The sequence below is a fragment of the Trachemys scripta genome, chromosome 11 (assembly GCF_013100865.1).
Source record: "Trachemys scripta elegans isolate TJP31775 chromosome 11, CAS_Tse_1.0, whole genome shotgun sequence".
In the NCBI taxonomy this organism is placed as follows: Eukaryota; Metazoa; Chordata; order Testudines; family Emydidae; genus Trachemys; species Trachemys scripta.
Window position 1 is genome coordinate 67,943,445 of NC_048308.1, and position 22,194 is coordinate 67,965,638.

General features: G+C 45.4%; 1 protein-coding gene across 9 annotated transcripts in view; it reads left to right on the forward strand.

Annotated features, from left to right (window-relative positions):
• COL6A3 (collagen type VI alpha 3 chain) overlaps positions 1 to 18,853 on the forward strand; it is a 108,531-nt gene extending 89,678 nt beyond the window's left edge. For 7 of the 9 annotated variants that reach the window (XM_034785059.1, XM_034785064.1, XM_034785062.1 and 4 more), the window contains 4 exons: positions 3,676 to 3,855; positions 3,974 to 4,030; positions 16,501 to 16,671; positions 18,023 to 18,853. In XM_034785059.1, the coding sequence (XP_034640950.1) occupies positions 3,676 to 3,855; positions 3,974 to 4,030; positions 16,501 to 16,671; positions 18,023 to 18,063 (449 nt within the window). In that variant the 3' untranslated portion in view covers positions 18,064 to 18,853. The remainder of the gene's footprint in view (positions 1 to 3,675; positions 3,856 to 3,973; positions 4,031 to 16,500; positions 16,672 to 18,022) is intronic. The other 2 variants (XM_034785060.1, XM_034785061.1) reach the window with 2 other exon arrangements.
• Positions 18,854 to 22,194: the final 3,341 nt, after the last annotated feature.

The following is a 22,194-nucleotide window of genomic DNA, read 5'->3' on the forward strand; positions in this document are numbered from 1 at the left end:
ATGTGACCTTTTGAGTTGGTTTAGTAAGCTTCCCTCACATTGTAAGTCCTACCACCTGCCCACCTTCCTCTTCATTTCTTCCACCATGGCATCAGTGGTTTATTGCACTAAACCATTAATGAACAAGTAAGCAGATCCTATTCAGTGATTAACAATGTGTTTATTATTAACATTTGTTATTAACATGTAACCATTGTAATAATTAATACCTATAATGGCTCCTCCACTTTGGTTTAAATGACCATAAAGATATTATATTAAGGCTAAACACACCCAAAAAAGAGAACGTTAAACACCTGATTGCACCTAATGTGATCAGTTATACCTCAGCTAGCACTGATCTCAGCCCCCTGGCTGCAACACCTGATTCACAAATGAGGGAGCTCTGGACCCTCCACTCATGGAAAGCAGCATAATTTCATTGCAGTCATTGGCGCTGTTTTCCATCGGCTGAGGACCTGGTTCCCAGTCTGAACTGTAATCCTGAGGTTTGTAACCTTTGTCTTGTTAAGACCTTATTGCTACCTTCACACCATTTTCTTTGAAAATAGGTTCTGTGAATTGGAGTTAAAAATGCAGACCTGGAGGGTGAGATTTTCAGAGCTGGCTAGGGGGTTTGGGTGCCAGATTCTCATTAATTTCTAATGGGAATTAGGAAGTTCTTGGGCCAAACCACACAACCCCACTGAGGTCAATGGGGTTTGCCTGGATGTACATGAGGGTGAAATATGGCCCCTGGTCTTTAAACCAGATTGAGTTTATTCAAGTGATTTTTTACACACACTGTTTTACACACACTTCCCCGGGTGCTGTGAAGGACTAGGATTCCTCGGAACATCTGAAAAATCTTTGCTAGCTTTCCTACAGTTAACACTGGCATGGGGGAGGGGTGGGGAGGGACAATCTTATTATGGGTGCAGTATGTATAACTGCCATTGCATTTCAATAGCACTGCTCAACCACAGCACTTTGAACTTGCTGGCTCCAGAATAGAAATATTTCATTTCTTTGTTTGGACGACGTGCCATTGCTGAGATTGGCTGTAATACACTGAATGATTCCTTCAAAGTACATTCCTCTCTTCCTTTGCTGTCTTCCACCATTTCCATTGTCTGCGTGTGAACCATCTCCATTTTCTTTCCCCACCCCCTCCATGGTCCTTCACCTGGAACGACACAGCTGGCTTGGTTTGCACAGCTACTCTGAGAGCACCGGACCTTGTCTACACGTTTAACCCTTTGTTTGTCACGCCTTCCGAAACAGCAACACAAGATGTCTGGTGCACTATACATCTATGTGTCCATGTGTGACTTCATAGGACGTACAATGTACCGCGGGAATGCTTAAGGGTTGATATACGGAACAAAAATATGTAAATTATACACAATACAATAGCTAATCATGTGTGCCTATGGAATTGATACAGGCTCTCAGAGGACTAGGAAATTTGTTGCTTAGAGTGTCGTGGTACCAGGGGAGCCCAGGTTTCCAGTAGCTAGTGATCTGGAGGAAACATGCCATTTGATAAAGAGTTCAGTAGTTCATAAAGTGGCATAAGCTTATCTGGATTCCATCCAGGCACTTAAGACATTAACCAGAATAGCGCAGTCTTAACCTGCATACAAGCTTGTGTGTCAGTTATTTGGCATGGAAAAGAGGCACGTGTTCAAAGTAAGGGCCAAACCCTGCAGTCAAACTCCTATTAAAGGGAATGGGATTTTTGCCTGAGCAAGAACTGCAGACTCTAAGTAAAATACTTGAATCTTCAGTTAGTTACATCAGACCTTATAAAATCAACGAGTTTTTAAAAAAATGTACTTTAAACCCAAAACTCATGCCAAAGCAAATAGGTTTTTAAATACACACTTCAGAGCGCAGTACCCTTCAAGCCCAAGCCTGCTCCCATTAAAAACCACAGCAGACTTCCCACTGATGTAAACTGGAGCAGGACTGGGCCACAGCGAGCAAACAATCCCTATCTAGAGATCTCAGAGAAAATCCAAGAAAATCCAACCACCATTCGCTCACAGGAACACCACCGATTCGGAACACTTGAAAATGACAGCTTACTCCTGGAACTCTCCGTTTACGGAGACAGGGTTTTAAGTTAATTTTCCCTTTGAAATTCCAGCCTACACGGTTATCTGAGGAGCTTAAGGGAATTAGTCACACTGACCTTCCAGGAAAGCTAGCTTCTTTAGCCTCCCTGACTTGGTATCTCAGTGGCTTCATAGGGTTTTAGCCACCTGGAGTACTGAGAAATTTCTTGCTATGGTACTTGAGTCCACACTGTATTTCATGCTTTCTGCCAAGATAGAAAACCGCAGCAATCTCTAAACTGACACCACTACCACATGATTCCTGCCATAGAAAAATGTCCAACTCCGACTGACAGCCCAGTTATTCCTCAGAGTACGTGCAATGGGGGTGTATTGTCCAAGCAGAGATGGGTGGGAAACACCGTGACTGCATACGGCATAATGCCCCCAGGGACTGCTGGGGGCTTCCCAAAGTGATACTTGCTAGGCCTGTTGAAAAGGTGCAGGGTGTGTTTCCTGCTGCCACTGGCTGGAGGTGGTGGTGATCAGCCTTCATTCCCATCCTGGTCCCTTTGGGCTGTCCAGCATTGCCATCAGTGCTAGAAATGTCCCCCTCCTCCACACACTGTCCCCAGAGAGCATTAACAGCTGCATTGTGGCTCTCTTCTGCATTGGTGCACACAGGGAATCCTTGTGCCCTCAGACATGGGCATCTCTGAGCCAGCTCATGCCACCCTTGCCCACAGAGGAGCAACCTTACTCAGTGAAGGATTCCATTAAAAACAGTAGGGCTGCTCCTGGAGTACAGAATTACCCAGCCTACATAAAGCGGCACAGCCTGGCCCAAGACTTGCCCCTCAGTAACGGATGAGCTGACATGGACTACCCCTGTGCTGCGTTTTTCTGCTGAGATCTGCTTGGTAGCAAACTGGAGAGGATCATGAAATCTTACATCTACTGCAAAACGACATCCCAGTCTGACGTTTCGCTCAATTCTGCGCAATCCCCGTGACCCCTCCAGTATCCCTGGTTTCTGGGGGTTTTGCTTAGAGAGGGCCAGACTGTGAACCTCTGATGAGCTGTTATTTGCACAGTAGTTCCCATTAACCACACCTGTGAATAACTGCTCACCATTGGAGCATGGAGCTCACAGTCCGGCCCGGAGAAATCAGGTTTTGACAAATATTGAAATTAGGCCAAAAAATTGTTTTGTTTTATCATGAAACCATGGCAAACAGTAATGTCCCTGATTTCACTTGGGCAGTGAAATGTTTTCCACGGTTCTGGCACTTCCACCATGCTCTGGTCTGCCCCTAAGCTACTACATTGCATTGATTTGGCGCTTATGTCCCGGGCTAGGTAGAGGCACGTACAAGCATAGCACATTTCCTGCAAACCTATGCAAAGAAAAAATAATCTGAGGCGCATGCACCAGCTGCTTGGCATGTTTGGTCTGGTGGGGTTCGTGCAAGAGGATGTGCAGATATGACCTGGCACAAGCAGAGTTCAGGCCAGGCCCAGTTCTACTAATGATTTTTTTAAATGCTTTATTTTCTTTTTTTTTTGGTGCTTTCTTTGCCTTTTCAGCTTTTAACCCTTTCAGAGTCATTTAACGTTTGCACATTTTGAAATTCAGATTTGACAGATCCTTGCTTGCTGGATTTTGACATGGGCACACAGTGCAAGGAGTATCAGGTTATGTGGTTCTTTGACTACAAAAACAAGATCTGCACCCAGATTTGGTATGGTGGGTGCGGCGGTAATGCCAATAGATTTGAGACAGAAGCTGATTGCATTAGCAGATGCTTGAAGCCATGTAAGTACCACATGGGGTTAACCATTTTTGCACTTTTATAATATTGTCAAATAAAATTTTAGACTGGGAAGAAATTTTGGTTTAGAAACAAAACCCCACGCACTTTTTCCCCCTACAGCGGCTGAGAAAGTCATGCAGCAACAGCAACCGCCCCTTGAGAAAAGATTATTGCCAGGTAAAAGCACAAATGCAGCAGATCCTGCATTTAATCTCACTGCTCTGGCCACTTCCGTTGCAAGCTTTGCCACTGTGGGACTTGGGCAAACGTAACCAGAAAGTATGTTTTTTTCCCACTTGTCCACTTGACCAACTGAGAGGATCTCATCACGTGCTTTGCATGGACACGCTGTCGGCATGCCTCATGTTGCATCCAGAAACGCAGTGTTGACACGAGTTAATTACAAACTGTAGTTACAGCAAAACTGGGTAGTTTATTTCGTGATAAGTATATAGTCACCGAATTGGAGAGGATTGCAATCACCAGGAAACTCGTGTTAGCACTGTTGTGTTGTCCCCTGGTAACTGTGTCCCTAACTAATGTCATCACTCTGTTGTATGCGTTTGCTTTTATGCAAATAGTTACTCCTGGGGGAATTCTGTGCCAAAAAATCCAAAATTCTGCATATTTTATTTGTCAAAAGAATGGCATATAATCACACCTGTTTCACTTATTTTGGTAATTTATTTAAACTACCATACAGAAAAAAAATCACGATAACTGTTCAGGATTTCCTAAACACATGAAAGTTAAGTTACAAACACCCTGCCATCCAGTTATAATCCTGGATTTTCATTTAAATTACAGGTTTCAGAGTAGCAGCCGTGTGAGTCTGTATCCGCCAAAAGAACAGGAGTACTTGTGGCACCTTAGAGACTAACAAATTTATTATTATTATTTAAATTACGTTACTTGTATTGTGGTGTTTGGTGTTCTGTAAAGTAGAATGTCACTTTATATGGCCCAGACTTTCACACATGAAAGTTATACAGTTTTGCTAATCATTGGCCTGTATTTTTTTTTAAATGGATAAGTAAAATAGATCCGGAGCTGTAATCTAACCCCATTGTGCCTCTCTGGCAGAGGAAAAAAAGGGAGAAAGCCCATAGACCTTCCTAGCTGAGGAGTCCGTTACTGTCATTTATAATAAGCCTCCTTTACATCACTCTGGCAAGGTAAAGGAGCCTTAATTGACTAAGAATGGGAACAATTCACTAACACATTAGCAGCCTGCCTGCTTAGTTGTTACATTTCTGCTCTGCCTCAGGGACAGAGCCTGCTTCACACAGCCCTAGGCCTCCAAGCCCGGGATGCAGCAACAGCATCTCCCCTGCAGGGTGATCTGCTCTCTCTGCTGTTGGCTCCTCCCAACAGACTTGCCCGGGCTGCCAGGGAGGGGGCCATTTTTCTGCGGGGGAGCCAAGAAATCTGCGGAAGGTATGAATTCTGTGCCCCCCAGGGGCGCAGAATTCTCCCAGGAGTAAAGTAGTGCGGATCTGTACGCTTTTTTTTTTAACTGAAATACTTATTTGAAAAATATTCCTCATTGCTTGGGTCTTGAGTCCAGATGTTCCCCTTATGTGGAAAAACCCACAAGAAATGGGTGGGGGAAACCCACACTAGAAAACTGCAATGTTCTCCTTAAGGAATTTCCTCTGCTCAATGCACAACCAACTTCCTCCTCCATAGCGATGGTCACAGGACAAAAACCTGAATAGAAGTCCTGCCAGCATTGATGGAGCCCTGTCTCCAGCCCACTCTCTGAGAGGGGAGACAAACCCAGGAAGGAAGCGAATGCCAGGGAACCACAACAAAGTAGGGCTCAAAGGGACCTTGAGAGGTCATCTAATCCGATTGCTAGAGGCAACATGCAGTGTAGCCAATAGTCATCCGGGAAATGGGATTTTTCTTCAAGTGCTGGTCCCTGTGTGTGAAATATACATAGGGACCAACACATCTCGAAGAGCCTCCAGTTACAGATAAGTAACCTCCTCTTTCAGTAATGCAAAAATGTTGAGTTTTTGAAAAAAAAAATCATCCCAAATCAGGACGGATTTTGTAGGGGAAAATTTCAATTCTGCAGATCAGGGATTTTGGAGCAAAGAGATGAAGAACAGCTGTAAAATTGGGATATACATGAGATTCCAAACCCAGCCAAACTTTAGGATTCTTTGGAGGCAGAACTCTGCTTCAGGACCATCTCCGTATGTTTTAAGTACGAAATGACCTTTAAGTTTACTATGGAATAAACAACTCTAAACAGTAGCAGCCCAAGCCTAGCATTCCAGTCATACATATCTGTCTGAGACAGGATCAAATAAAGCCATGACTCACAGTGGCCACCTCCTCTCTTTCAGTTATGTGCTATATGGCCACAGCTTAAAGCCCATTTCAGTTAATTAGGAGGTCTGAACAAAATTCAGAACACAGTACTGTGATTAGACCCAGCTTGCCTGGGTAATTTTTTTGTCTACTGCAAGCTTTAGACACAAATCTTCTTAGCCTATGCGCAACATGTCTCAGTTGGCACGGATTCATCACCGAATTTGGTCAGCTGGTTGGATCATTAGCTTGCCTGACCCGGAGTGCGACATGAATGCTGATCTGTGCCCCCCCCCAGACACCAGTTAGATGCACTGAAACTTGTTAGAGTCCCGGTGCCTAAACAAATAACAAGAATTCGGTCAATTGGCTGAATGATTTGCTCATTAATAGCACAGTTTTCCCACACTTGAAATTCACACGGTGGACACACGAGAAATCATAGTGAGTCAAAAGAAGCACTCCTTATTCAAGCAGAACTCCCGTTGACCACAGTGGGAATTGAGATTGCTCAGTGTCACAGACGAGTGCTTAGTGTGCTGCACAACTGAGGCCGTAATCACCCTGACATAAGAAAAATTGGAAGTTTAGCCAGAGAGGGAGACCCTGAAGGTAATGTGGTGTGTGAGGCTGGCGAATGGAGTTTGAAAAGGGGTCAGAATAGCGCTGACGTTACTTACATAACACCTTTTATCCAGGAATATCAATGTACTTTACTAAGGCGAGTGGTAGCCTTATTTTAGCAAGAGGGTAAATTACTTGCCCAAGATTACATCAAGTCAGATTAAATTAAAGTCCTCTGGGTCTCAGTCCCCTGGACTAACAGCCAGTTGGCACAGCCTCCCTGTGAAACAACTGCTCTCAAAATACCCACCGAAGAAATTATCTACGGTTAGGAAAATGGAGAAAGAATGCAGAATGAATGGCAAGAACTGCTATAAAACAGACAAAGGAAGAAAGGCTAACGAGATCATAGGCGGCACATGGAGACTTGTGTAAATAAGAAGCTAATTAGCCACAGAAAGTAGCAAACAACAAAGGAAAAATAACCTGGAAAATGCAAAACTATCACGCACAGGACAAAAGCTGAAACAGGGGGAAGGAGAGGAAATGAATTGCGTAAGCAACATAGATGAAGCCCAAATAACGGCACAAAAATAAGATCTCCACATCCTCTGCTGAAGCACCAAGGCCTTAACATCAATCGTGTGTTAGTGCTTTCCTGAACAGGGAAGCTTTGCTGAATCAAGGCCCCAAATAGAGTAAAAGCTTTGTTATCCGGCATGTTGAGGGAGTTGGGGGTGCTGGTAAGTAAAAACTTCTGGTTAACTAAGAGGGAGGGAGTTTGGGTATGACGGGGGCTCAGGACTGGAGGTTGGGACACGGCAGGGGGTGCCTGATCCAGGCACCCTCCCACAGCTCCCATTGGCCGTGGGGTGGGGGCAGCGCACAGAGCTGTCTACCCGCACCTCCATCTAGGAGCAGCTGGGATGTGTTGCCACTTGCAGGGAACTGCCTGAGGTAAGCACTGCCCAGATCCAGCACCCTGCACGCCCCCCGCACCCAAACTCCGAGGGCCCGTGTCCTGCACCCCCTCCCACACTCCAACCCCCTCATGGCCGTTCCTCCGCTTAGAAGCAGCAGGGACATGTCACCACTTTTGGGGAGCCACACAGAGCCAGGTAGGGAGCCTGCTGACCCCACACCAACGGGACTATAAACCGGACATTCTATGAAGATCAGAAATGCTGGTTTATAGATCTTTCCGGTTGGTAAAGTGCCGGATAACACAGCTTTTACTCTGAGCTTAATTCTTCAGTGTTCCCTAAAAGTCAATGGGAGTTTGGCTCGACCCAGAGTCTCTCAAGAACTGCAGGTTATAATCCACTGGCTGAAGGTGGACCCTTGAAAATGCATGAAAGAAATTAAAAGATTTAACTAGTACTCAAAAAAGAGAAAAAAGGAAGACAGGGTCAGCACCTCTGCAAATTACTGCACAATCCAGAACCTGACACGTGACCAGATAATATCACTTATTAGCAACAAAAATGCTGTGTATTGTGGAAAGCTAATCAGAGAAGGAGGTTTAAAAAGGCTCTTAGAGGTCTATGAAAAGGACTGGACTGATAAGAAAGTATCACGTTAGAGCAGAGGTGCCATTGTGTAACAGTCAAAGTCAATTTAGCCTAATAGGAAAACTGGAAAGACACTGTTTTGCTATCTGCTATAGCCAAATCTTCGGGCAGCTCATTCTGAGTCAGAATTAAAGCAGAGAGTAACGTAAATCATTCATGGTGAATAATTTATCCTTCTGGGCTAGCTATGAGCAGGATTTCCTTGCATGTATTTGCTGATGAACAGATCACTGCAAATGTTCAATATTCACTCTCCAAGATATGTCAGGTAGTTCATTGGTTGGATAAGTCACATGGTTCCCACTAGCCACCACTCTCCAGCCACCCAGCTGTGAAGCCAGTGCAGAAAGAAGGGTGGCAATACCACCCGCCGCCCACAAGAGCCAGATTTCACGGGGAAACCAGATTTCATGGTCCATGATGCATTTTTCATGGTCGTGAATTTGGTAGGGCCCTAATTATGGTAAACCATTGAAATAAGCAAACACTTAAATGGCTCCCTGAATTCTCTGGATTAGGAGACAGCGCTATAAACATCCATTACACTAGAGCCCTGCGCAGATACAAATGTATGCCTGTGGATGCAGATATCCGCGGATAGAAACCAGTTTCTGCAGAACTGCAGGGCTATCCCGGGAACCACAGTGGTGAAAGGAGCAGAACATGGGGTGGGCATCAGGACCACCGGCAGCTGTCCCTGGGTGCGCTCTTGTGTTCAAGCAGTGCACACACCCCAGACAGGAGATGCAGACAGCTGCATGGAAGGGCTGGGGGTGGTACAGACCTACCGGAGCACAGTGCTGGGGCCAGTACTGGTACAGCCACGCTGGAGGAGCTGCTGGTGCGGGCTCCTGGGAGCGGCAGCCCCACGTTCTGCTTCTTTCACTGCTGCAGTTCCTTGAGAGCCCTGCGGTTCCGTGGATACCAATTTCTATCCGTGGGTATAAAGTTGTATCCGCTCAGGGCTCTATGTTAAACACTCTCATAAATACTAAGGGCCCACTGGCTGCAAAGATGTATGATGAAGCACATGGAAGGAGAGCTACATCTTCCAACTTCTAGGCTTGCATCTGAGTCTGGGCTGAAGCAGTCATGTTGCACTGAATGTAATGATTGCCCCCAAATGGCCTTTCTGAGAGAGCCATAAAGTAACGTGGAATTGATGAACAACCATCAACTACCCAAGATGCAAAGATAGAGGCTAACCATGAAGATTAACACACAGTATATCCCCCCAACTGACACAGAAATGAAAACTCCCTCACTATGAAGGTAGAAACAAAGAAGAGAGTCAAACTGGTCAGGAACCAATTTAACAAGCAGAGATGAAAGAAGCAGACGGGATGGTTGCTTTGGATCTGGGCTTGCTAATAAGGCTCTGTAGCACATAAAGGAGAGGTAAGAAGGTGAGCACGAAAATAATTACCTACATGATGCTGTCAAAAAGCAGGTAGCTCCAGAGAGTTTTAACGAAAGGCAGTAGAAGAAGAAACCTCTGAACACTGAGGTTGTGTCTGTGTACAAAGTGCAACATCGAAAAGAACAAGTGGGCCCCATTAACAATATACAAAAGGACTCATTTCTATCACCTGTACCCATGAAGGCTCTGATCCTCCAGGGTGATGTGTGTCCACATGGCATCTGATTGAAACCAAAGTTCCTTTGACCATCAGGCCCTTCCTTCTTTCCAACACTCTTAAGATTCTCCTGTATTTTTTGGTCCATGTAATAACCTCAAGCTGTTGTTATTCTACATTATCAACATACACAGTTTCATAAATCTTCAGCTACGGTACAGCGGAAACAATCCTGAAGTTGAATTTGAAATTTGATGTGTACAAAGTAAAACAGTAGTTCACTTTCACTGTGTATCAACTGATCTAGAATATCCTCTAACTCCTTGTGAGTGTTAAAAAGGAGGAGAGGGTGCAACCTAACTATGTAGATTCTATACTGCAGAGGACTAATTACTATTCCCTATACATACCAGGATCAGACAGCTTTGCTTACGAGCTGGATTCCATAACGGAGCACCAGAACTTGGAGTAGATTGATTTTTAGATGTGTAAGTGCTGGCGTTTATATTTGGCCATGGCTGATTGGAATGTAAAAAGCAGTGAGCTGGAGTGTTGTTTTTTAAGACAACACCCTCCTATCCCAAAGGCCCGGAAAAACTTTTGGCTGCAGAAGTCCATCAACCAAGCTGAATTGAAAGATCTCTATTGATTGCAGACTTGTAGGGGACAATGGATAGAAATGGCCAGGGCTAGAAAAGTGCTTTTAAAACTTTCTCCTATCTCAGAATTGCAGTTCCTAGTGTCAATGGATTATACATCACAATAAACTGTTAGCCATAGAGAACTGTTAAACAGAGCAGCCAACAAATTTCCAATGTGATTCCAGTAGGGAGGATGGACAGTTTGAGGTTGAACTGATTGACACATTGGGATTTCTTTTAGCAAAGATATACTCAGATATATGTGATCATAAAACAGAGAGACTCTTAATATAGCTTAAAGCATCATAGTGGGGAACCCCCCACCCAGTTCAAATGAAGAGCAGATTTGATTTTATATATCAGGGATAGGCAACCTATGGCACACGTGCCGAAGGCGGCACGCGAGCTGATTTTCAGTGGCACTCACACTGCGTGGGTCCTGGCCACCGGTCCGGGGGGCTCTGCATTTTAATTTAATTTTAAATGAAACTTCTTAAACATTTAAAAAAACCTTATTTACTTTACATACAACAATAGTTTAGTTATATATTATAGACTTATAGAAAGAGACCTTCTAAAATCGTTAAAATGCATTACTGGCACGCGAAACCTTAAATTAGAGTGAATAAATGAGGACTCGGCACACCACTTCTGAAAGGTTGCCGACCCCTGTTATATATGCCAGATTCTGAGCCAGAAGTATAATTGTGTGAAGTACACAACTGCATACATGGGGGGGGGTGCGTGTGTGATGACAATGTGATAAATTGCATGGGTTTCTGATAAAGATACTTACATGTATCACACACTTGTGACTGCATCTCCAGGCCCTTAATCGATCTCCTGGGATTTATTCTAACATTCCAAACCCCTGAGTAGCTTCCAGGACCTACCATTATTATTTATTTTGATCAACTTGCCACTGGAATCTTTTCTCTGGAGTTCTTAGCCAGACCTGTTTTCTAATCAGAGTTTCAGTAGCATAGTTCAAGGTCATGCCACAAAATAGAGCTTAGGGAGTATTAAGTCTTGTTCTTTAGGATCTGCCTGAGTTTAAGAAACTAGCTTGCAAATGTACTTTCATTCCTCCAGTCGGCCAGGTTGGGACCCTGGTGCTGTCAAAGGCCCCAGTCCTGGAAACAAACAAACAAACAAACCGATCCCCCAAAAACAACAACAACAAAATAGGCAGGGAGGCACTCTCATTATTTAAAAATAACTGGAAGGGAAACTATACTCAGCCCCTAACAGATTTCTCTCATTTTTAATGAGAAAAAGTCCTTTATCCTCAATGTTGATGTAAAATTGCTTTATAGGAAACTTGTGTCTGATCCCACAACCATTTATTCCCACGATTAGTCCTTACTTGGCCAGGTAGGCCCGTTAAGTTCAGTGGGATGTTTTGTGGGAAGGAGAATTACTCTTCGGGCCTTCCGTGCTTTGTTAACATTAACTAAAATTTGTAATCAGGGTGAGGACTGCTGAAAACATTGTAGCTGTAATGCATGTAGGCCGAGATTTCTGAAAGTGACTAGTCAATTGAATAACTCAAGTTTTCGATCCAACTTGCCACACCTTCCAAAGGGCCTGATTTTAAGGGGTCTCAAGTTGGGAGCCCCAATGCTGAGTTACCTCAAATCCCTAGTCACTTTTGAAAATCCTGTTTATATATTGAACTGTACTTTACAGAAGCCTAGGCTAAATTTCATTCTGGAAAGGAAGGCAAAGGTTTTTAAATTAAAAAAAAAAAAGTACTCTTGATCTGATGCAAAATTAAGCATGTAAAAAGTAGTTATTTCCACTTTCACATCCTGTGAACATCTTGCAAAACTGAATGCAAATATTGCCAGCCCTGAAAGGCATTTATTAGCTTTAGCCTGCTTTTCCCCCTTGCAGCTGTTTACGAACTACATAAACACATGATGAATTTGTTACCCATGTTCCCAAGCGACGGGGAAATATTGCAACAATTAGAACATCAGCCTTCCTCTCCGCCCCAACTAATTGGTTTTATTTTCTTGTTTTTGTGTGTGCTGCGTGTGATTTTTAATCCCGTGGCAGGCTGGAAAAGGTCAGCCTGAAACAAAAGAGAACAAGCAACTGGAAGTATTGAGGAAGATGCTTGGGTCCCACGGATCTGTGCTTGGCACAGCACCAAAGAGGGGTGTCAAAGATGGTTGTTTGCCAATTTTAAACTTCACCCCTTAATCCAGAGGCCAACTAGACCCTCAGATTAGGGCAGTTTCAGGACTGCTCTAACTTGCGTTCCTTGCTGATGGTTGCCAAGTGGCTGCTATGCCAGACCGAGATTGCCAGGGTATAGCACACAACTCCTGCCCCCAATTCACCTCCTTGCACCAGAGCCTGCAGAATGGGAGTGCCTCAAGCCAGCTTCGTGTTCCCCTTCTTTGTAGCACTGGTGCAACACAAAAAGCCTGAGCAGAGGACCAGGATCTCCCCAACTGCTGACAAATAACCAGAAGAGAAACTATTCTTTAATAAATAGAAAAATAAATGACCAAGGACCAGATTTTTAAAAGTATTGAGGTGCCTCACTCCCAGTGATTTCAATGGGAGTTGTCATATAAATCCACTTATATGACGACCATCGACTGATACTGTAAAGTTCAGGTTCCCATAGAGTTCTGTCCCTATCGATAGAGTGTAGCTGCTATGGGACCTTAATTTTATCTGTATCTAATCAATCAGCCATTGCACTTACTACTCCAGGGGTGTATTTAGATGCATTAGTCTTCGTTTTGCACTTGGATCAGAGCAGGAATTCCAGGGCCAAGTCTTCTCACTAGATTCTGCCTGCCTCACCATTGCCATTTAAGGCATGTATTTTTTCTTGCCTGTGGTGGATACTGAACTGCTCAGAAATAGGCAGTGCTTTTTACATGGCAGGCTATTGAAAAGAAATAGTGTTATACTAAACAGATGCATTGTCTTTCTATGAAAGGCTGTGGTTTTATAATCCGGATTCCATGCATGGGCCGTCTTGGTGGTGAATCTATCTGGCTAATATATCATTTCTTGTGAGGGCAGGGAGCGCTGTCTGGTATGTGCTTCTATGCTATAACCTCAGCTCAGGCTACATCTACACTACAGGGGGGAGTCGATTTAAGATACGCAAATTCAGCTACGTGAATAGCGTAGCTGAATTCGACATATCGCAGCCGACTTACCCCGCTGTGAGGACGGCGGCAAAATCGACCTCTGCGGCTTCCCGTCGACGGCACTTACTCCCACCTCCGCTGGTGGAGTAAGAGCGTTGATTCGGGGATCGATTGTCGCGTCCCAACGGGACGCGATAAATCGATCCCCAGGAGGTCGATTTCTACCCGCCGGTTCAGGCGGGTAGTGTAGACCCAGCCTAAGATTTGTATCTGTATACCGACAAAAACTGGACTTTTATACTCCAGGTAGGGCAGCACACATTGTAGCCAACAATGACTTGGATGCTGGTCCTAAGTAGATTTTGTAGAGGACCCCAGTGAAGGCATCAGGGCAGCTCACTGAGCTAAAGCTGCAGAGCCTTTCTGCTTCCCCCGCCAGCCCCCCTGGGGTCCCTTTGCCTATTGTACATCCTCTGCACCAGGAGAGTGTATCGAGTCCACACTCTTTGACACCTGGCTCGGAGTCATTAAGGATCATGCTGTGACCAGAACGTAAATGGAAAGGCTTCTAACATCCCACAGGTCCCATGGAGAACCGTGTGAATAAGTGATTTTTTGGTTCAGTTGCAGAACTGGGAGCAACCCAGAATAAACCTTTTTCGATTTATGGGGTGAAACAAAAAAAGTTGAAGCAAAAGTGTTTTGGGTCAAATGAACTATTTTGTTAGTTTTCAAAGGTTTGGGGGTTTTTTAACTTTTTTTTTAAATGGTGTGAAATTCCAAAATGAAAACTCAACACGTTTTTGGTTCGGAAATGCCCAAACAAATCATTTTGACATTTCCAATTTTTTTCTTTGCTTGACCAAAACAATTTGCCACGCTCTACCTGAGCCTGCAAATGATTGTGGTCAACCCAAATCTGCTTCTTTCAGCAAAAAAAAATTATTTGCACAAAAAATTTTGCCCTGCAATTGTCCTATGGAGCAGCCCCCTTCGCTGGGGTAAATGATGGGGCTGATTTACATGGGCCGCACCTATTTACACCACCTGGAGATCAGAGGACCCAACTGTGGCTTAAGGGGCAAATATGGAGGGAGGGATAGCTCAGTGGTTTGAGCATTGGCCTGCTAAACCCAGGGTTAAGAGTTCAATCTTTGAGGGGGCCATTTAGGGAACTGGGGTGAAAATCAGTCTGGGGATTGGTCCTGCTTTGAGCAGGGGGTTGGACTAGATGACCTCCTGAGGTCCCTTCCAAATGCTGATATTCTATGAGTCTATGATTCAAGCCGATATGGCACATGATGGGGGCTGACTGTAACCAGGAGGTGTCATCTTTAATCACAGCACCACCTGACATTGGGAAGGCTTCCGGGTAGTGAATGCATGGCGGAGTTCTGATTTTTGGCTGGGCTATGCTGGACATCAGTGAGGCAGGGGGCTAGATCCCAATCTCCAATGGTTTACAAGATACGCCCTTGTTATTGTGAGAAAGGGACATAGCTATGTGGAGCTATTTAAGGTGACGTAAGTGTTTCCAGATCGGTATCTCTATCACACATACATCTATAACATAGATACTCTAATAAAATCAGCGCCAAAAATATAGTCACCTAATTTTGAAATTTGCTATCCGTCATGTCACACCCTTGCCAAACCCAGACATAGCTAATGCTAATGAACAATCCTTTAAATTGCCCCCCGCCCCTTCCCCCCCACAATCACATCTGTCCCCTGCTGGTGGACTCATTTGCGACGTTCTCGGTGAGAGCCCACTCTGTGGTGCCAGGAAAACTGGAAGGGAAAAATGTAAATGTAAACTTGTCAGTAGGAGAGAAAACACTGTCCTTTGGGAACAGACTAGAGAGGTCAGTGTGCAGAGCAATGCAGCTTTTTTCCTTACAGCCATTGGAGAGGCTCCAGCACCACTCCACTGTTGCTCTGTCCCTCATCACTAGAGGGGAGTTTGTTCCCCATGTAGGACTGAGGAATGAGACGTTTTTCACTCCCGCACCTGAGCAGCTCTCGCTACCCAGACTAGCCTGTGCAGGACTGAATTCGACGTGGCCTGGATTTTAAAAAGGACTGGGAGTGGGCTTTTCGGTCCGCATTGTTTGTAGTCAATGTCTGGCTTCCCTCTTCCCTAGGCATAGTTAGGCATGTGAGAGTGGGGAGCAGACAGGCCATATAGCTGCAGGAGTTTCCAGTCCCCTCTGGCACCGCTGGGCTGCATACTCTGAAGCTAGTGTAGCCTATTCCCCATTCCACTGGCTGGCACAGAAGGGAAAACGGACATAGCCCTGCCCTCTCCTCATCCTCTTCCGGCCCCCTGCATTCTTGAGGATACTTGGAAGAAGCAGGGACTATGTTCCCATCAAGCCCCTGGCCAGCCCCTGAATAGTGCAACATGAAGGAAGGGGAAGTGCTCCCACACAGGGGCTGGCCAGATCGTGTGCTTCAGAGCTTCAAGCGATCACTTGCAGGGGCCAGGAAGGAATTTTGTCCTTTCTGGAAAACATTGCATAGTTGGCTAGGTAACTGTGGGTGGGTGATAGTAGTTCTGCCTTTATCTGAAGCAGCAGCTGCTACTGGCAGGACTCTGGAATGATGGACCAATAGTCTGAACTGGTCATTTGTATGTTGTAATATGGAGATTGTCTCTTTAATCCTGCATGCCACATGTACCCAATGATCCATCTGTCTCAGTCTCCCAAGCATGCACTTTTTGAGAGGACACGTCTGACTTTGTGTCAGATGGGATCTGTAAAACCATGGAAGTGCAGGAGCCTGTCTGGAAACATGGTGGAGGTGTTTGCATTTATTGGTTGCTAAGTCTTTTTCTTTCTCTATTTGTAGTCACAGATATCTGTAGGTTGCAAAAAGAAGAAGGAACCTGCAGGGATTTCGTGCTCAAATGGTACTATGATTCAGAGACCAAGAGCTGTGCAAGATTCTGGTATGGTGGCTGTGGAGGAAATGAAAACAAATTTAACACACAGAAAGAATGTGAAAAAGTTTGCATTCCTGGTAAGTGGAGTCCCTTCTGCCATTGCACATCTCCATTTGGCTGCAACAGCTGAGAGATGCAGTGGAAGTGTTGGCAGTTAATCATCACTTAAGGTCATGGAGCCAGCTCATCAACTAGTGTAAATTGGTGTCACTCCATTGACCTCAATAGAGCTGTTCTGATTGACACCAGTTGTGGGTCTGGTCCATAATAGTTACGCCGTCAGGAAATTGTCACCTCCAATGGGATACCAAAGCACTGGCTTCTGATACAGAATGCGCCAAAACCTGTATCACGTGGACATTCCAGAAATTGTAAAGGAGCTCAGATACCAATCCTGACAGTGACTACAATCCCTTTTTCCAACCCAGACCTGAGCTAAACCCCATTCAAGTCAATGGAAGTCTTACCATTGACTTCAGTGTGCTATGGATTAGGGCGCAGGTGCACTGAATTATCCTTCTTGAAGCCTCTCTTCCAAGAAGGGTCTTGCTCCCGCCCACTGATTGCTGTCGGCCGAAATTTCGAGTGTAGCTTAGTGGAAGGATTTGCTGCATATGGGGAAGACACTAGACCCCAACCCATTAGGAATCATCCCAGTTGGGGTCTTGCTGTGATCACCTGCCTTCCTATAGATTAAACTTGTGTGTACAAGAGATCTGTGGTCATGGGAGGACAGCAGAGAGCTGGCAGGACAAAAAGCACCCTATATTGTGTGCTGGTTAGCTTAGCTCTTTAATTTAGGACATGAGAGTACACAGAAGAGGCGTCAATCATACCCAGGACCTGGGATGACAGCTCATCCTTGATGTGTCCCACACTTCCACAGCCATGTGCACATCTCTGGGGCGTAGCCAGAATGATCAGGACATCTCCCGGTTACATTAGTCAGTCAACCCTTGTATAAATGGCCTCAGGAGAGGCCACTTGGGTGATGACCTTGAGGAACAGCATATTTAGGGCTGTGTTGTGCTCCTTGCACATGCCTCTAGTAAAGGCCAGCACGTCTAGTCTCTACGCTGATCTAGGATCTGCAGGTGCTTCAGGAACAATTTCCCCCAGGGTGTTGTCCCCTGCTCTGCTGGGAGATAACCTTGCAAGGTGCAGCGCACCACCCCCTGCATGACCAGGCCGCTCCACTAGCCAATGCGCTGAGGGTAGGGTCAGGGCTCCATGGAGTCAGGGCTCCAGTAGTCACTCCCAATCCATCTGCCTCCGAGGGCAACGTCTGTCCCTGCCTGCTCCTGAGCTGCCGTCGGCATAGCCTGTGAAAAAGGGATTTTCAGTGCTTAAATGTTGCCTTGTTTGGGGCTGTACGTGGTCTCCTGGCCACACAATAATGTTGTTTTTCTCTCTCCATTCAAATTTCAGCTCACGTTAATCCTGGGGTTGTCACGACAATAGAAACCTAAAGACAGCAAAATATCAACACATACCTCTCAGAGAACCAGGAGTCAGCCAATGCCAACTTACCCCTTTAGAAGCTAAGGGTATAGACTACCTTGCACTGTACTATTTCATGCTTTAAATTCCAAGCAAACCTTGAAGAGAGTGTTTTGCTGCATGACCTATCAATATGGTGCTAAACTGTTTGTGGACTGAGTACTACATGTGTCCGGGTTATAGTGTATACCTTCAACATTATGTAATAGTTATCCACTGCAGATTATTTTGTTTGAACATGTCTACAAACTACCATTTTCCTTCAGATTCTGGCATTATGCCTGTTTATGGCAATGTAAAGTCTAGAAAATAAGGGATAAAATAATTTCACTGCAACTGTTATGTACTTGCTTGTATCATTTTCATAACTGAGCATAACTTTAGATGGAAAGCCTATGCGTAAAGGAGTCATTAATTCTGATAAACAGGCAGTTCAGTTTTTCATTCTGGTTTTACTCTTGCTGGATTAGATTTCAAACGGATTCTTTTTTACGCATTTGTGACATATGTGATCAATCAAACCAGAAAAGGGGAAAAAAAACAAGATTTCTGAATACAGATGCACTGCTGGGACCAACACCTCAGTTAAAGAATTTTTAAATCGTGGTGTAGAATGTTTTTGGCATTCCTCTAATGTTGTGTGTTTTATCTTTTTTGTTTGTTTGCAGGGCTGGGGATTTTTTTTTTAAATTGTGGTTTTTGTTTTTAGGAAGTCTATACAAAAGAACTTTTAAATAAAGTCTACTGGAGATTTTGAAACTCTTGTGGTTTCGTGCCATCTTTTACAATCGTGGATGGTTTCTTAACTTCAGTGGAACTACTCCCGTGAGCAACGTTAGCACATAAAGTCAGAGTCAGAGTTTGAGGCCAGGAGGGACCAACAGATTATCCAGTCTGACCTCCTGTATAGCACAGGTCATTGCAGGATCAGAGCCTCAATCGTTGACCAAAATAAAGAAACAAGGAACTTAACGTGGATTTTAGAGACTGAACAATAAAAATACTTAGCTCTTCTGTAGCAATTCTCACCCATAAACCTCAAAGCACTTGACCAAGGAAGTTGGTATCATTATCCTCATTTTATAGATGGAGAAACTGAGGCATAGAGGACGAGTGACTTGCCCAAGCTCACCTAGTAGGTCAGTGACAGCACTGGGAATAGAACCCGGCTCTGCTGAGCTGCTCTCCAATGGCATAACTATTGGACCATGCTGTCTTGTAAAAGACCATAAAATGCTGATTCATTGTGTGGTTCAGTAGCCAAGACCCTGGCTTGAGGTTTGAGGTGACACCCACTAAAGCCAATGACTACACTCTCATTGACTTCAATGGGTGCAGGATCACACCCAGGGTAAAAAAAAATATAGCTGGCACATGCCATCGCAGGCAGGCTAGGAACAGTGACCTTGATTTCAGCGAGCAGCCTCCGGGTGTGTAAATGCAGCTTTGCACACACCTCTGCCCTTACTGTCACCCGCCTGTCAATGCCAGGATTGGTGCAGAGTTGCAACACCCCCTTCCCAATGGGTAACGGGAGTGTGCCTCCTGCACTATCCCTTTGGGAGCTGTCGGCTGCTCACCACTCCAGATCGGCCAGTTCCGTGGGGCAGTGTGCGCTGGTGCGCTGGGCCAGGGCCTGCCACCCTACCTTCTTTGGTGTGATTTGCATGTCTGGGTTACTATCAGGGAGCACCCCAATGTGCCCCTCCCAGGGCAGGGACTGCTGGTGTACCTGACAGTTATGCTAGGGTGCCGGGGGCGGGAGAAGGCTCTGTGAGCCAATGCTGCCCTCACACAAGGCCCAGCATGCACTGCGCTCCATGTATAGAGTCAAATCAGAATCGAGGAGGCATTTTATTAAATGAGAGGAAACCTTCCAGCGTGGGGATGAGTCACCCAGAGAAATTTGCCTGCCAGGCCGGATGATGCCAAAGTGGGGTGTCAGGATTTGGGTTCTTATCCGAGCTCAAACAGCAGCTGAGATCTGATTCCGGAGCAAGCGTCTGAACCGAATTGGTGGAAGTCACATTGTGTCTGGCTCCCTACCCCCAGCACCACTAACCCTGCACTCCCTTGGTCTCCCCCTTACCCTTCCTGTCCTCAGGTTCAAATGCCTTCAACGCCCTTGTTAAGCTCTCCAGGAGTGAGTGCTGGCCAACTCCCCCCATGGCTGCCAGGCTGCTGGTGCTGGCTACAGCAGCAAGCGTCGTTGGGGGAGTGGTGTGACAACAGTCCTGCCAACACACACAGGGCAGTGGGGAATAACACTGCCCCTCCACACTGACCTGTCAATCCAGCAGCTGCCCCATTTGGATCCAAACCTCAGAAGATGGATCTGGATCCTTCTGTTTTACAGGAAGTTAGACTAGATGATCCGAATGGTCCCACCTGGCCTTAAAAGAATCTCTGAATCTATCTTGTAGGAAACTTCGGTCACAGTCACAAGGGTCATCAAGAAACGGCTGATATCTTTGGGTTTTCCTCCTTACCCAGTCTGGAAAAAGTCTGCAGAAAAGGAAGGATCTGGAGCTGGAGTTTTGGATATTTCCAGTGCTGCCCATGGCAACTGTAATATTTTAGCACCGGGTGTTCCCAGATTTAGTCCAGACTACCCTAGAAAGCTAATGGCCAAGGCAATGCTTTGAAAGTGGACGGTGTCACCTTCACTTGCTTGATCAGAGAATCCCGATTGAGATGAGTGATGGTCACATCAGGAATTCATATTAGGCAAGTTAATATCATCATATTGAGTCATACCCAAAGGGCATCCATTGCCTTTGAAAGGATCCCGAAAGCCTAGCAGGTTAATCCAGGAAAAGGGATCCCACAAATCTCGCTAGGACTACCCAGGTGTGGTTTTGGCTACAGGCCCTATCTCTAGGGCTCTGCCAGGAGCGGTCAGCTTTAAGTTCTGCCAGAGAATGAAAATGCGCTTCAGGTGTGCAGTATCAGCACATCCTCAGTCACACTCCCAGCTCAACTGTGCTACTTCAGTCTCCAATCCCTTAGCAAACTTTCCTCTGCAAGGAGCCCAGCGTCAAGGAGCATGCCTGCTCCAACCTGCGTAGTGACCGGAAGTGGAATCTGGCCCCACACTCTAAATGGGGAGCTAATATTGGTCACGTTGTGTATTTTCCTGGAATGTGCAGAAGGCCAAGTCTGTTGTCTCCCAATAGCTTTTCAGTTGTGGGCTGCAGGAAGGTTTAATATCTGCTTTGGATCCAGTATCTGGTTTTCGTGAGAGCTCTTGGAGAAGAGCAGCTGGATTATATTTTCCATCTGATCCAAAATATTGTACATATTGGAAAAACCAGGTTGGAATGGCTCAGGCACATAAATACAAGCAAAAAAAAAAGTCACTTCAGAGGAGGATTAACCATTGGAATGGTCAAGTGAAATCCCTGGATCAAATGGGTTAGAGAAAAGCACTCGGCCCTTTGTCGGGCCTTTATAGGAAGAAACAATAGAGCTTGGATTCGAGTCATTGGTGTGATCCAACTTGGATTCGAGTCACTGGTGTGACTAATACGGAACATGTATATTAATCAGTAAACATCTTTTATGGGGGATTTTTAAAGATCGCCTTTAGGAAAGGGAATGGTCTGTAATTAACGCAGCAGTGTTACCAAAGCATTATTAATATGAGGTTAGCACCTGGAACAGCCAACTGAAATCGGCCCCATTCTGCCAGGCCTTGTACATGAACATAGCAAGAGACAGTCCCCGCCCTGGAGGACTTACAGTGTAAATAGACAAGACAGATACAGGTTTAGAGGGGGTTTTGCTCAAGATCACACAGCAAGTCAGTTGGCAGAAGGAACAGAGCCCATGTGTACCATCTCCCGGTCCATTGCCTGTTGCAGGGCACCAGGCTGCCTGCCTTTTGAGTGGCATCAGCAAAGCAGGCAGTGGGCTAAATCTGTATTCTGTACTGATGTAGAGGCACTAAAAGCAAGCACTCCCGCTGCCTTTTCTTTCCATCCCGCCTGAGTCCTGACTCTTCTCTCCCTTGGCTCCCCCTACTGTTCCCTACTGTGTATTGCATTTACTGGCTCCTGCTCTCCAGACACAACAGAGAGATTGTTGTGGGGATGGAACAC